General features: G+C 41.9%; 1 protein-coding gene across 13 annotated transcripts in view; it reads left to right on the top strand.

Moving 5' to 3' along the window:
- Nucleotides 1-1,557: 1,557 nt before the first annotated feature.
- ATP11A (ATPase phospholipid transporting 11A) overlaps nucleotides 1,558-16,074 on the top strand; it is a 122,419-nt gene continuing 107,902 nt past the window's right edge. For 10 of the 13 annotated variants that reach the window (XR_011725848.1, XR_011725868.1, XR_011725872.1 and 7 more), the window contains exon 1: nucleotides 1,559-1,989. Coding sequence is in view for 7 of the 13 variants with exons in the window: in XM_071743879.1 (XP_071599980.1) it covers nucleotides 1,951-1,989 (39 nt within the window). In the remaining 6 variants the exon portion in view is untranslated. Of the gene's footprint in view, nucleotides 1,990-16,074 lie in introns of all 13 variants that reach the window. The other 3 variants (XR_011725849.1, XR_011725851.1, XR_011725850.1) reach the window with 1 other exon arrangement.

Here is a 16,074-nt window from a genome sequence, read left to right on the forward strand (position 1 = left end):
AACTGTGACATCACAAAAACCAAAGGAGCAAAAATTGCCTAGTGTTAGTTTTGGCCATGAGCAAGGCAATAAAGGGCAGCTTATGTGATCACCATTAAAGGAGGGGATGGATTTTTGTAAGTGTAAAATGCTTTTGATTTTGCTTGCTTTTCTTAAAATGATTTTATGAAATTAGCAAATTCCAGTTAATGTTTAAGAAAGCATTTAGCTTAAAGTCTTAGCTTTCTATTACGCTGTACAGAATAGCATACAAATTATCTGAGGCTCACTGGAAGACTTACAAACTTGACAACTCTTCGGCATAAATGACATGAAAACACAGATTTGAGGAAAACAAAGGCCTTTAAAGGTGTTATTTCAGGGGTTTTTTTTTGTTTGTTTGTTTTTTTAATATAGTTTTTTGTGCACATTTTTGCTGATTTATGCTTATCTGCTCCCCTAAAATTGGGTTCTGTTGCGTTTCCTTTCTACTATTTGCAGGTTTCTTAGGTCCGTCCTGTTCAGGCCTCCGTCACTGAAAAGAGATTTCTTAGATTTAACTCTTTCTGCTTAGCTTTATGAACGGGGGAAGTTCCCACCTCTCCCAGCTCCAAACATAACTCTGCGCGAAGGAGATTGTCACCTCCCGCGTGGTACCGCTCACAGACATTTAAACTCTGCGCACTGGCGGTCCCACATCACACACGTTGGACTCCGGGCGGTCCGACAGCCACCAGAACCGGCGGCAAGAACAAGCCGCCCCTCACTCGGGTCACTGAGGTGAGGGCGGCTCCGGGCCGGCAGCCCCCGGGGCCCAAGCGAGGCGGGCTCCGCACCGCCGGGCCGCCGCCGCCACCACCTCCGCCCCGGAAGGGCGCGGCAGCCGCTCCCCGGTGCTCTCTGCCTCCTCACCTCACCCTCTCCTCTGCTCCGCCGCCACGGGGCTGGGGGAGAGCACCGGTGACAGGTGAAGAAGTAGAGGAAAGAGAGACAAGGAGGCTTTTAAACGCAGTTCTCCTCTCAGAAGGTTTCTGGGGTTTTTTTTGTCGTCTTCCCACCCCCTCGATCCCAGGCAAGCACCGGAGCGGGAGACTCTTTCCCCTCCAACCGGGGAGACGCTGCACTCCAGCGCCCGTGTAAAAGGGAGGGAGGGAGGGAGAGAGTGTGAGAGTGTGTGTGTCGGAGGAGAAGGGGGGTGGGTATGGAGGGAGGAGAAGGAGGAAGGAGGAGGAGGTGCCCGGTGCGCGCATGCCCTCCCTCCCGCCCGCCCCGCATGACGCGCGCTGCCGGGGCCGCCCGGCGAGATCAAAGCGGGAGCGGGCGCCAGCCGGGGCTGCGGGGTTGGGTTGGGTTGAGCCGGGCCGGGCCGGGTCGGACCGTGCCGTGCGGGGTCTCACCGGGCGGGTCCGCGCGCGCGTAAAGGGGAGAGGCGCGGGGGCTCCTTCCCCGCCCACCACCCTCCGCTTCCCGCTCCGCCACCCCCGCCCTTCACCCTCCTCCTCCTCCCTCCGTCTTCTTCTCCTCCTCCTCCCTCTCTTTCTCCCCCCCCCCCCCCCCCCCCTCCCATCGCCCGATAAAGACCTGGGCGGCTCGCGCGGGGCGGGCAGAGCAGCGCAGGAGGCGGGAGCTGGGCGAGCCCTGCCCGGGAGCCGGCGGTGGTGCGTTCCTCTCCGCCTTCCCTCCACGAAAGTGTTGCGGCGGCGGTGGTGGTGGTGGCGACGACGCCGACGCCGAGGACGCCGGGGGGCATGAGGGGCGGCGGGGCGCCGCGCCGCAGCGGCGGTGGCGACGAGGAGTATAGGGCATAGCCGGGGGCATCGGCGAGCACCGGGCCGGGGTAACAGCGCTTTGGTGGACCGAGCGCGGCTCCCTGCATGTGGAAAGTGAGGCGAGCCAGAGAGCCCGGCGGCACCGGCGAGCACCCGGCGGCGCGGTCCTGAGTACCCGGGCAGCGGCGGCCGCCCGCCCGCCATGGATTGCAGCCTTCTCCGGACTCTCGTCCGCCGATACGTGAGTACCGCCGGACGGGCCCGACCCAGGGGGGCCCCTCCAGCTCTCCCGGGGGCTTCCCCTCCGAGTGCAGCTCGTAGCCCCGAGGGTGGGGAGCGATCCCCCGGCCCGGTGAGGCGGCGGGGAGACAGCGCGGGGGAGCGGTGGGAGCCACTGCGGGGCAACCGCGTCGTGCTGTGGCCCCAGGCTTGCAGAAAGGGCTCGGTCAGGAGTTTGGCGGTCCCATGACTCGCACGGCGTCCGGCGGAGCCGTGGGGACCGCCGCATGTGATTTTTCTGGGTAAACCGAGGATGCAGCTGCGGTGCCCTGCAGCCCTCTCTCCCCGGGTAGCTGCTGCGGGACTGCCCTTGGCAGAATGGGAACGGGTTGACCTAAGTTCAAAGCACTGTAATTTACAGCGTGCTGTGAGATACGTAGTTATCAGAGCAGATAAAACCTCGAGGTTTGTCCTCTCCCCCCTCTCCGCCTTCTTATGTTGTTTCAGTCATGCTGCCTTTTGAGGATTTGTCCAATTAAAACACACTGATGAACAGTCATAATAGTCCCAAGTTTTTCTTTAGGCTTGCGTGGTTGGATTCAGATACACTGAACTTGCTTCACTTTTGGAAGAGAGTTGATCTTGTTTGTTGGCCAGCTTGCCCCCCTGCACCCATGCCATCACAAGGTGCAAATCATTAGTGCTTTAGAGTGGATCCAAGGGTAGGTCCAGGTGTGTCAGTGAATGCAAATCTGCTTTCATTGAACCCCTAACAAAAGTTGAGGATAATGGGTTTGCTAAACTGGCAGAATGGCAGTGAATTCAGGGTTAGACAGTGCAAGGGTTGGGTACCACCAATACCAATTTCTTCTTCTGGGTGTAGAAGAAATGAAAAAAAGTTGTAAAGAGATAACTGTGATTACCCAATACATGTGGCTTTTCATCCTGTGCAGGAGGAAAGTGAGGGGAAAGAAGTGAGGAAAGTAAATACACTTAGTTTTGTGCATGTCAGGAGCTATCCACATAATGCAGGCTCAAGTCTGTCCTCTTTAAATACGAAGGGAAATTGCAGAGGTGAGAAATTTATATAGTAGGGTCTTATGTGGATTAAGGAGAGAATGAAGAGGTGAGTAATGAACACAGCTTTGTGTACATGCTTCCTTAGAAAGTAGCCCTGAGGGGAGGAGGAGAATATTCAAAATATAAGGAGTTTTGAGAGCAGCAGAAGCCTCTACGGGTATGCAAAGTTCCAGTGAGCTATGCTGAGGTCTGTTTGGAAGCAGGCAGGATCAGGGAATCTGTCAGTGCTGATCTAGCTGTTGGATTCAGTTTCAGATTTTGTGTGTGTGCGTGTGTTTGGTAACATCTGGAGCCGATACAAATAATGGTTGCATTGTGCACAGAGCATGCTCTGGTCTCTAAAATCTCTTCTTTGTTACATTGTTGCTAACCTCTCTCTCAAAGTAGGCATCAACATCAAATGTGAAGGAAAGAGCTTGTGCATAACTGCAGCAGTTATTTTGAAAGATGAAGATCTATGTGAGAGTGTGTTGAAAACAAGGTGCTTGAGCTTTCAAGCTGTTACCGTCATCACCCTCCTGCCCTTCTGCTGAGAGTAATTCAGCCATCTGAAAGCTAAATGAAACATTACTTTCTGTGTGAAGAAGTGTTCCTACTTCCTGGATCACACTGCTTTCTGTATTGTATATGAATATATACAATAGGCTATGTCTGTTCCAGGCTGCCTTGTGTTTCCACCTGTTGCTTCTTGTTATTTTCCATATTAGTTCTTAATTCCTTCAGTTTCTTAATTTTGAATCCTTTCTTCCAAAGAAAGATAATTTTGACAAAAAAGCTGCTTTAAATTTATAATTTCAGTAAAGAAGGAAGATCAGGCAAGCTGATGTCTGTGGTGTGTGTTTTCTTTATGCATTTTTTTTAAATCCCCATGGTTCAACTTTTGTCCAGATACAGCAGTGAAAATGAAAACTAAGTTTGAATGCTGCATCTTAAGCTGACTGCCACACAGGAGTAGCAGATGCCCATGTCAGGGGGGTTGCTCCATAGCTGTTCATCCAAGCTCTGTACACACCAGCTATTCCTCTCAAGTTTAGAGGTCCTTGCTCCTTTCCAAACTGCTTTTTAGTATGAGAGACAAGGCAGTGACACTTTGCAGGAGAGTGAGATAGGCACATCTTCTGTTTATATCAAAGTAAGCTCAAGCTTGTTTTTAGTTCAAATCTATTCAGAAGCTATTCAATGATGGAGGTACTAGAACTAAGAATTTTTGGTTTGCAAGTTGTGTCCTTGACTTGTTCAGCTGAAGTTCCTTTCCAGAGCAGGATTGTCTCTGGATTATCCTGAGAACCCGGGCTGTTGCAGGCTGAAGATTTTGTTGAGCTGGGAGGTCTTGCCAGGGGTATGGTAGGATATTGGGATAATAAGCAGTTGCTATGTGTTGTACTAATGAAGGCTTTTAGTAGGATGGTTTCTAAGAGTTCTGCATAATTTATTTTCCAACTATATATATCGTAGGACATAAAGGCATAAGTTAAATACCAGGGTTCTTGTCCTGACTGTGAATTCCCCCACTCCCCTCACTGCTGTTGTGGTCGGTGTCCTGAAGCAATGCACAAGAGTGCACATCTTCAAGACCCCGTGGAGGCATAGTGAGGACCAGGTGCTGCTCATTCATCTTGAAGTCAGTTTCCTGGTTATCATTTTAAACATTTGTCTGCTGTTCTACCAGCACTGAGTGTCATCTTTATATCTTTCAGGCCTTGGAACAGGTCAGTGATGTGAGTTGAATAAAATAAATGCTCATAATTCTAGTCATGCTGTAGCTCATACCTCTTGACCAAGAGATGTTGCAGCCTCTTAGGAGGACAGAAATGGTGATATCTTTCTCTTACTGAATTGCTAAATTAACATTTTGTTGCTCTGCCTCATTTATATCCATTCTGCAAGTTTGTTTTACTTCACCTCTTATTTTTCCCCCACCGTTACTGTAACCTTATAGGACTCTTGGTAAAGAATAGCTTTCTATGTAAATGGTGTTTGTTTCACTGGATTGCAGCTCACATGAAATTCAATGTATTCAAAATATCTCATGATCCTCCAAGGTGAAGTATAGTGATGTGACTTTTCTTAAATACATGTAGTGAGATGATTTTGTATCTTACACTGCTTCAAAGTGTGTGAGTATATAGTAAAGCCATTTTTAAGTAATGAGTAAGAAACACGTTTGCATTCAGCTTTTCCACCGTGTGAACCACAGAATCCGAATAAAACTTTTACAATAAGATTTTTTACAACTGTATTATGTATTTTCCCAAATAATTGCTGTTTGGAGGTAGTATGAAAACTGCCTTGGAGAGGTATACTGTTTGTCATATAATATATAAACTCTTTTTCTGGCTGTTGCTTTTGCATCAGACAATGTGCATCTCTATCTTCTGCTTGGGTTATTTGTGTGCTCCCCAGAGGATGTGTGCAACCCCGGGGAGGGCAGCCTCACAGCCTGAGAATACGGGGTGAGTGCATCCTGCCCTTTCAGTGTCACTCAGAGCCTCCTGTGTGCTCAGTAGTGAGAGAGACTTGTTAACTTAATATCAAGCAGTACACTATTTGGGGAGAAAACAAATGTGCAATGATAACCAAACCTGTGTCCATACAAGATTAGCTTCTGTTTTATAGTCAGATTATTTGAGATGCTGTGGGGGTATCATTAAGCAATACTTGACCCATATAACTGCACTTGAATTAGTTTTCTCCAGTACCTTGCTGGTTTTGGGATTTCAAAGTTATTATTTTTTTTTCTAGTCAGTAGTTGGGTAATCTTAAAGTCTTTATCTTGTATAAAATGAATGTTTACTTAATAAACCATGTGCATAAGTCTTGTGTATTCATGATAGCTGTTTATAACTGAATGTTGATGTGGATACTCGTGAATATTGTGGATTTTAATATATATTGGCAACCTGGAAAAATGTTGCTTTTTTAGATAATGTTTGTTTGTACACTGAATGATTGTTAAACATTTTACAGCCTATGGTGACAGTCTGTTATGTATTTGTAAGACAGCTGACCCTTATCAGTAAATGCTTCTGCCCAGGCTGATGGCTTTGGGTTGTATAGAAAAATACTGCTGGGTCAGAGGTCTGTATTGCTGAGCAGGTTTGCTTGTATTATGTGGTGTATTTAGAGATTGTGCCACTTTATTTCTTCTTCTCTTTCATGTTCTATTACTCTGGGATTACAAATCTGGATATTAAGTATTTGTTGCCTGTGTAAATATATCTGCGTGTGTATAGCAGCAGATAAGATTCACTTACAAAAAGAACAGTGATTTATTAGAGCTCTGGCTTCTGGGAAGCTTCTGGCTTGTCAGTTCTGCAGATATTTCTGAAAAATCTTTTAATTTTTTTTTTAGGTTGGAATAAAGCAGTTGGCAAATGAATACTTTATTTTTCCCTTTTATGGAAGTGGGTCAACTTTAGTCATGGTTTGAGAAAGTGATTGCCTAGCCTAGCCAGGAAGTTATGCTAGGGGTTTTTTTAGGAAGTTCTCTACAAAATTTCGTGGCAGCCTGTGGCTTTTGGTCATTGGTTTAAACAACTTTGTTATTTCTATTGGCAGTATAATTCTAAAACTGCTTTATAATTAGATGTTATCAGTATTTGTGTATGTAGTTTTAGTAGAACTAAAATAATATTGAGCTTCAGTGTTTTTTCCATTTGCCATGGCTTTGGCATATAGCAAAGTTTGATAACTGCTTTGACCTGAAAGCTGGCAAAATTGTAAGCCTCAGTGCTCTGGAATTATTTGTGTCTAAAATGACACTTTTATCAAATGTTTCAGGTGACCTACTGTTTTTATTCTAAGATCAGTTACTACTGAAGTATGAGGGTACCCTTACATTCTTGTTCTTGCTTTTGCTTGTAGTCATTCAGTTTCCTCTGACAGCTGAGTCTCCCTTGCAGGCTATCACCAAGGTGGTGCTGTCTGTCTAGGTGTTGTCTAGGTGTTTCTTAGTTTGGGTGCCTGTTAAAATAAACCCCATTGTTGTCTTAACTGTCTCTTAAAATAAGTTGACAAGTGTGTGGGTTTTACATTCTTCTTTTATTCCAGGGATATAATTTGACAGAAGTTTATGCTGTTTTAAATATTGCTTAAATAGTCTCTTTGCCTGCAAACTGTCCTGCTCGTATAGAAGATGTTCTCATTAGGAGCTAGCTGTCCACAGGTCAGCAATTTCTGCATTTCGTAAGTGTTCGTGTCTGTCCCTGGTACGTAATGGGTTTTTGTTATCTCTTTTGCAAGTGAGTGTGTCACAATGTTTTCTTGAAACCTGAGATGCTTTCCATCTCGCATCTCTGTTTCACCGTAGATGCCAGTTTTTCCTGGTGTGGAAGGTGTGTCTTACAGCATGAGTAACTTCTGAATTCCTGTTTCCCCAAGTACTATCTCTTTGTTCTTCTCCTAATTGCTTTTTTTTTTTTTTGGTGTGTGTGTGAAGAGTCTGTATGGAGTGCTGCCTGCATATTTTTCAGCCTGGCATTTTAAAAAGTCAAAGTTTGAAAGGCTTACTTATCTCAGAAGTTAATGGTACTGAGCACTGAGTGTGGCTGGCAGGATTTGGCACTTCTGCAAATGTAACTAGTGCTTGCATACTGGCAGTGACTTCTGTTTGTGCTGCCTTTGTAATGTGCTCTTAAGGTGTTTTGGTATAATCTGAGGATCAAAAAAATTCCCAGATCCTTTTCCCTATCAGTTATTTATTGCTGAGGGGCAATAAGCATGGGGAACAAAAGCATGGGCTTTGGTTTCTCCCTCCCCCTCCTCTGTAAATTATCTAATTTATACAAGAATTACATTATTCTCTTCTGAGAATAAGCAAATGAAAATAGGATGTTGTGTATGTAAACCAATTCATTTGCAGGAAGCCAGAGTACATATTACAAGCTGGTTGCAGTTTTCTATGAAATATTGTTCTGTTGCACTCATCAGATGCTCTCTGATAGTAGAAAACATTGCTCTTGGAGCATCTAATTTGCAGAAGTATTTCAGTGACTTAATAAGTCAAGAACTTTTGCCGTTTTTATAATTAAAAAATATTTGCCTTTTCTGTGATGAGAACTGTGAAATTGCTTTTTTCTGTGATGAGAACTGAGTAGTTGCTTTTGTTTTTTGATAGGATGTTTTTTGTTTATTTTCAAAATTGTAAAATACAGTCAGTTCTGCTTTTATGCCTTTTCTATAGCTGAGTGCAGCCTTTTCAAAATCCTGCTTGGAAATGGAAAAGGGCAAGGTACATAGTCACACACTTACATCTTAAAATCTCTGTTCACCACTTCTCGTTCATTCTTTGCTCTTGTTGTACAGCAGTAATTGCAAAAAGAAAAGTGGTAAGGTGGAATGGGACTTTTCTGATGAGTCTGCTTTTTAAACCCCCAAACACTTTGGAAATTGTATCTGGGCTTACAAGCAAAGCTTTCCACAAATAGTCGTAGCTGGATACTGTTTGTGCTGTTGAGATGAGGATAATAAACTTTTTTTTGTCTATCTAGGCTTAAATGCTACTAGAAAACAGTTGTATTGTTTGACAGTGTTGCTGCAACCTGATTGCCAGTGAGATGCCACCTTCATGTCAGGTGCAGCTGTGGCAGAGAGTGGAAACCAAGAGAAAAATGTGCCACAGAAAAGATTGAGCAGATGTTTTAGCACTTGTTATGCAACTGGATTCGACTGTGGTTTTTTGGTTTTTTTAATGCAAAATAGCCTGCCTGTCCTCATGTAAGTCTTTTAGTCAGATTATATTTTTCCAAAATAATGCTTCTTACTTCACTGGTTTACCACTATACAGGATAATGTAGTATTTCTGTTTGTAGAATTGTCAAGGGGTGTTTCAATTGAAGTTGATACTGTGCAGAATGACACTGGAATGCTCTTATCCTTTCTGCTATAATTGCTATGGCAACAGCTGCAGGTAGACAAGTCAAACCAAGAATTCTTTTCCTATATCATATGTAGATCAGTTTTTGGGTTTTTTTCCTTCCATTGCAGTGGTAACTGAGAAGCCTGTGGCACAAACACTGAGTCATCCTGAAAAGTATTTTGTTTTTTCAATTTACCTTTGGTTTTAATTTTTCAAGGGTTGAATCTCTGTGATAGTGTATTAAAAATGTGCTCTTTCTAGGAAGAAACTGGCAGCTTGGTCTGGATTTTTCTGGGAGACTCAGATCAGCCAGTGGCTGGGGAATTTGTTTGAAACATCACAAGGAGACCACAGCTGATAAGGCAGCTAAGTATCTTTGCAGATCTGGATGTTAATTTTCTCTGTACAGTCATCTTGACTTAGGATAGGGGTGAGAATATGAAAGAAGTTGCAAGGGTAGTTTAATGGTTTCAGGTACTAAAATTGCTCTGTTACAGGACGGGGACTGCGTACAGACCTAAGTCTATAATAACTGTCTTAGGGTTGTTTTTTTCTTGTTACTTAAGTTTTCTACACTCTTTTTTCTTTCTTTTCCCCCTTTTTTCTCTTTATTCCTCCATCTGCATATATACATGGGCATTCATGTGCAGATGTGTGGCCATGTGCTTCCTGAAATTGCGTGCAGGTCATTTGGCAGTGTCAAAAATTACCCAAGGTTTTCCTGGGATCCAGGTGTCCATTGGTATTAAAAAAATAATTCTGGGATGCTTATTCTTATGTTGTTATGGTAGTTTAAACATGTAAACTTAAGAATTTGAGTATTTCATAGGAATACTTTTCTATTTATTTTGTTCTTCCCTGATGACCAATTTCCCTTTTTGAAATAAGAGACAGGTTGATTTGTTTCCTTCATTAATCATTAAATATCTAGATACTGGGCAGGGTGAGGGGGGAATAGTGTTTCTTTTTCCTGGTGGCACTGACTAATCCCTTTGGTTCAGTCAAAAGAGGATTTCATCTAACCTATTTTAAATAGAGGATTAAGGACAATTAGGCTCTTCCTCTACTTTGCCCCTAAGTTAGGCTGTTGTGAAATCCTCTAAAAAGCACATCTGCTGATGTCCCAGTAAAATTTTGTAAAATTAGTGTAAATAATTGGAATAGTTATATCCAGAAAAAGAAACTTTGTGTATGAAGTAGTTGTCCAGAGAAAATTGTGTGGATGAACTAGAGAGAGAAAAGTAAAACTGTTTACCCAATATTTTTTTTCTCTAATACTTCTATTTTACATTATGAAGCAGGCATGTAGATGAACTAAAACTGATTTCATGTTATCTGCATTGCATATCAATTTTTACATATCACAGAATGGTTTGGGTTGGAGGAGACCTAAAGATCATCTCGTTCCAACCCCTTTGCCATGGGCAGAGACACCTCGACACGATGGGGCTCAGAGCCCCATCCAGCCTGGCCTGGAACCCTTCCAGGGAGGGCACAGCCACAAATTCTCTGAGAAACCTGTGCCAGTGTCTCACTACCCTCATAATCAAGAATTTCTTCCTAATGTCTAATCTAAATCTGTCTGCTTTCTGTTTAAAGCCATCACCTCTTGAATTATCACTACATGTCCTTGTAAAAAGTCCCACCCCAGCTTTCCTGTAGCCCCTTTCTGGTATTGGAGGGATTCTCTAAGGTGTCCCCAGAGCCTTCTCTGCTCCAGGCTAAAGAAACCCAACTCATATCCTTCACATCCTTTCAAAGTATTACTGTTGATTTGTTTGTACAAGCCATAGAATCATTTTGGTTGGAAAAGACCTTTAAGATCATCAAGTCCCCATGGTTAACCTAGTACTGCATGTAGGGACATGGTTTAGGAGTGGGCTAAACTAAAATTTGTTTTTGCAAACAAATCAACAATAATACCACATCTACACATTTTTTAAATACCTTCAGGGATGATGACCCTACCACTGTCCTGGACAGCTTTTTCCAATTCTTGAGAAACTTTTCAGTGAAGAATTTTTTTCCTAATATCCAATCTAAACTGCCCCTGGTACAACTTGAGGCCTTTTCCTATTGCCCTATTTTGTTACCTGGGAGGAGAGACCAACTCCCACCACATTGTAGTCTCCTTTCAGGTAGTCGTGGAGAGTGAGGTCTCCTCTCTGTCTCCTTTTTTCTAGGCTAATCAGCCCTAGTTTCCTCAGATGCTTCTTGAGACTCATTCTCCAGACCCTTCAGCAGCTTTGTTGCTCTTCTCTGGACATGCTTCAGCACCTCAATATCTTCTTGTAGTGAGTGGCCCAAACCTGAACCAAGTATTTGAGGTGTGGCCTCATCTGTGCTGAGTACAAATAATTATAATGAAGTACAGACACTACTATCCATTATCTGTGCTTGTATAACCATTATATGCCACTCATAATGAATATGTGGCCTTTGTTGAGGTGGATCTGAATCAGCAGTGGCATTTGATCACTGACATTAAATTGCTGTACTTATCAGGAGGTCATTACTAAATACAGCCAGGAAAAGTGCTGGTTTTGATACGATGTGCATGAGGCAGTATAATGTTTACTGTGAGGGAAGAAATGATTGTGTATTTTGGAAATCCATCCCGTAAGTGATAGAAATGACTTCCTGAGATGTGGATAACACACTGCAAAGCTACAAAGGAGAGAGCTGAATAGGACTTGCCTCTGAGAAATTGCTTTTGCAATTGTATTATTGTATAAGTTTATTGCTAGTAGCTGTATGTAGGTTATATAAAGTATATATTCATAGTTTAGTAGGTTAATTATAGTTTCCTTAGTTGTTTCCTACAGAACACTAGTCTGGATAGCTTAGTCTAATCTATTGTTTGCATGTTAATACATGTGAATAAGGCTGGTCCACAAAAAGCTGATCTTTTTGTTTAATCTTATTCATGAGATGACCTGGAGTCAAATAGAGTGTAATTTCTCAGACTGTCATTTCCTGAAAGAGTGGAGTGCTTGGCTCTGAGGTCCCAAAGCTGAATTCAGGGAGGGTTGTGGTCTTCCGCTCAAGAAGTGTCTTGGTGTCTTGGCCTATGGCCAACACCTTTGGCTTGGTGTTACACCTTTGCATGCCCTCTATTTTTAGATATTTTAATTTTGGGTACCTGTCAAACTACCTTAGTGACTTCAGCTGTGTAGATGGGCCTAGTATCAAAGTTTACTAGGTCAGTAACAGAAATGGCATAACAATCACTGGATAAATTTTGGATAGAGTAAGGCAAATGTAGAAGAAATATTGGGAAAGTTGATGTCCTGCTTATTCTGTGATTATTTTTTGTCATAGTGAGAAGATATTAACTGCCATGAAAACTCTCAAAAAACCAGGATGTCATTTAATCTTACTATAAAAAGTGTCTGTGTAGGAGCAGACTTTTTTACGTGACATATGATAGCTATGAGAGAGGATACTGCAAAGGTAGGCTCAGAACAGTTTATTGACCTGGTCATAAAAAGAAATAAACTTTTATGCTGGTGTTAGCAGAACTAAAATATTAAGTTCAGGCTGGACGTTTTGCTTTGGTCAAAAGGACTGCTTAGACTATAAGTAATTTTCATTGATGTTAGTGCTTTAGTTTAATACTCAGCATTTTCTCTGTAAATACACAATGTACTGAAATGCTTTTATTCATTGTTGCTTTGTGTTGTTATAGTTGCCACTTCTTTCTAGTAAATTGTGTAGTTTCCTTTTCTTGATTTATCAGTGGAATTACATTAAAAGTAAGTCATCTTAAGTCATCTTAAGTGTTTCACACTCTAGCCCCCTCACCACCAGTATCAACTTTAGAAACTTTAACTCTTAATAAAAACCCTCTGTTCATATAGGATTAAATACACATACAGGTTTTTCAGATCAGCTCAAGTATTACAAACATTCTCAAAGTAATGTAATGTTTAAAATCCAAGATATAGATTATAATGTCGCATTTTTGTGTTTAATATTTTAATCCTTTTGTACCAGATTTTAAATTTCTAACTGCCTTAAACTAAAGCAGTTCTAGACATTCTAAGCAAATCTGCTCTTTCTTGTTGACTTTAAGGTGCAGGAGCACACAGTCTGTATAGCTGGTCTTTAATATCATATTGGGGAGGATGGTGGCAGGTGGGTTAGAGCTGAGACAAGAATTTTGTGTGATGCCAGTCAGTGAGCACAACTTCAAAAAACTTTCGCTTTTTAAGAATAAAAAGCCTGGAAACAAAACCAAAACTATCCTGTGTGTTTATCATATCTTCACCTGATAAAGAACTGGTAATCTCTTTAAACAGTGTTAACTATTTACAGTTGTCAGGTGACCAGATGGCCCAATTTGATAGGAGGTGCCTGGGTATTGATACGGGGAGAGGAGAAATTAAGGGGGGGGGGGGAAAAAAAGTCTGTCCTCAGCCCTGAACTGTATGACCACTACAACATTATTCCTGAATATGTTGACTTCCTAATGCTGTAAGATTTTGTGTGACGTAATGAGGTTAAACTTCCATACCTAATGGCTTTAATAACACAGAAGCATTAGGAAAGCTTCAGGTGCTGTTGTGAAGCACTGTGTGGTGAACATGGACAGGTATAAACACAGGTGTATAATGGGTACTCTGGACTCTGGTTTTGCATCTCCTGTGTCTTTCAGTCCAGGAGGTCTCAAATTTGAAAGACTTATCTTTTTTTTTTTTTTCTTCATTGTAAGGGAAGGTTCTTAAGGCCATGAGTTCCTTCCTAAGAAGCGTCAAGATTACCTTCAGCACTTTTACTCTGCTAATGGTATCTGCTGTAACTTGTTCAAAAAGCTCTTATATCAGCATATGTATATATAAAATAAGTGGTTTAAAGACATATTAAAAAAATTACTTGAGGCTAAAGTTCTTCTGGGCACACAGAATTAAAATAACAGTATTTCTTTGCTATTTTCCTGCTTATAATAAATTATAAGGAATTTTAAACTGAACATAATAATGCTTTTACACATTTGAAGCTTGATTGAGTCATGCTTGTAGTTGACTCATTAAGTGAGGTGACTGCAAATACTGCCAAGCCTTTACAGCTAGTAAAACTAGCATTGGTTTTTCTTTTTGCCTTTTCCTACTCCAGATTAGACCACTGAATTCTGCTTATGATGCTGCTTTTTTAGCACAGTAGCAGTTGCTTTGTTATGTGGCTTTTAGCTGATCTTTGAAGAGTATTATGATTATGATAAATGCTGCTGTTCTCCTCACTAATTCATATCTGTGTCTTGAAGGTGCACAGGAGAAAAGCAGAAATGTGGTCTTCATAGCCCCTGGTCTTGAGCACATGGAGCTTCCTTTCTGATTCTAGGTGGTTAGGACAGCACAGGAGTGGGAAAGCATGTTTGTGGCACTGCTGCTGTCCGCAGGCATCCACATCATTTCACTTGCTCCTTAAACTGATTAAAGGTGTGATCTGGACTTCAGTTTCTCACAGTATGTAGAAAAGGCCAAAGCAGACACATTAAGCAGGCTTATGTGGCTGTATATAGCTCTTCTAATCTTGTTAAGAGCTGTCAGAAGGGAGGCTGGCAGTAGGGACAGATTTGCTCTTTCTTTTCCCTTCTATTTCAGATGTGCTGTTGGCTTGTTGATACAGACACATCTTTCTTCACTTTGAGTGACAAACTAATGGTCAGTAAGTGTATATAGATGGATGCATTCCTAAAAATGGAACTGATGCTCTGGATTTAGAGCTGAAATGGGTGAAGTAGTAGCAAGTTTCAGTGTGAGGGAAAGAGTGCTGCCAAGTTCTGGGCTGTTCTTGATAGTGCTTCTGACTGGGATGCAGTGACATCTCCAAGTGGTAACTACTGAGTCAGGGCTGATTCAGCAAGTTGCTGACATCCATAAAACACTGGCTTGTTTTAGAGAAGGTGTAATTGGGAAAGAGGTGGGAATTAACACTTACATAAACATCAAGAAGCTTTATATTTTGTGGAATGAGGAGAAGTAGTTGGGGGGCTACACACTGGGGTGTATGTTACTTAACAACAACCAACCAGCCTTCCCTCCCCAAACTATCCCTGGGACACGTACTGTCTGGTAGCACTGGTGGCTTGACCTTCCCAAAGTTCTAAGTGCTGTCAAAGCATAATGACTTGGGGGAAAATGGAACAGCCATTATGTGCTTAGCATTTCCTCCCTTGATTATATTAGGACATGTTTTATTGAAATACAGATGCTAGCCAGTACAGGAATACTTTTTGAGATTGTCAAAGCCTCTAGAACCTTTAACCCTTTCACAGGCAACTGTGGGAGACTGGTAAAAGAAGGTTTCTCTGATTTAGTGCAAAGGCTGGTGTCAAATGCTTAAAAAACAAGATTTTCCCTGCATGAAGACAAGTTGTGCATGATCTCTTTAAGGATATTTTGAATTAATTAATTCTTATACAATTATTAAAACTTTATTTCTAAAATAGGCAATGAAACATTCTTTTCATGCAGAACTAGTCTGAAAATGCTTTATGCTTTTTAACTAACCTGCACTGCTCTAATTCTGAAATAGGGACTGTTGACTTCTGCTTAATGTTAATTTAAAGGAGAAAATACTCTTGCACATTCTGCAGCCATCCTGATTTTGCTTTCTCAGCAGGTGGTAATAATAAGACATCCTAGTTTAATAAAGGCTCTGTGGATAAACCTGCATAACATGTTAAAGTGATAACATAATGACTCCACAAGTTGTTATTTTGAGCAGTAATTACACTGCTTGGTGTGTTTGTTCATTCATGCTTTAAGATTGCCATAATAGAGTTCATAGCAGCTTCTGTGTGTACATCTGCTCAGTAAAATCTGCTGTAGGTGGAGTTGAGGATTCAATAGCTGTGGACCTGTTCAGGTTAAAATATTTCTTCTGGCTTCTGTTGCAGAACCTATTGCGTGTAGCTGCTCACGTGGTTATTCCAAAGTTTTTTTCCATTAAAAAAAAAAAAAAAAAAAAAAAGGTTTTGCTCAAACTTCTGGTTAATTTCTGAAGCTTGACTGATTCATGTTCCTTAATTCAGATATTCATAATATCTGAAGAAGTCCTAACTTGCTGGAAAGAGAATAGTAGTGAGAAGCTAGGTGGGTAGCAGTTGATGTGTGTGACCTGAGAGGCTGGAAAAGGAAAGCTACAAGACTTGAATTAGTAACATAA

The sequence above is a fragment of the Heliangelus exortis genome, chromosome 1, assembly GCF_036169615.1.
Source record: "Heliangelus exortis chromosome 1, bHelExo1.hap1, whole genome shotgun sequence".
NCBI lineage: Eukaryota > Metazoa > Chordata > Aves > Apodiformes > Trochilidae > Heliangelus > Heliangelus exortis.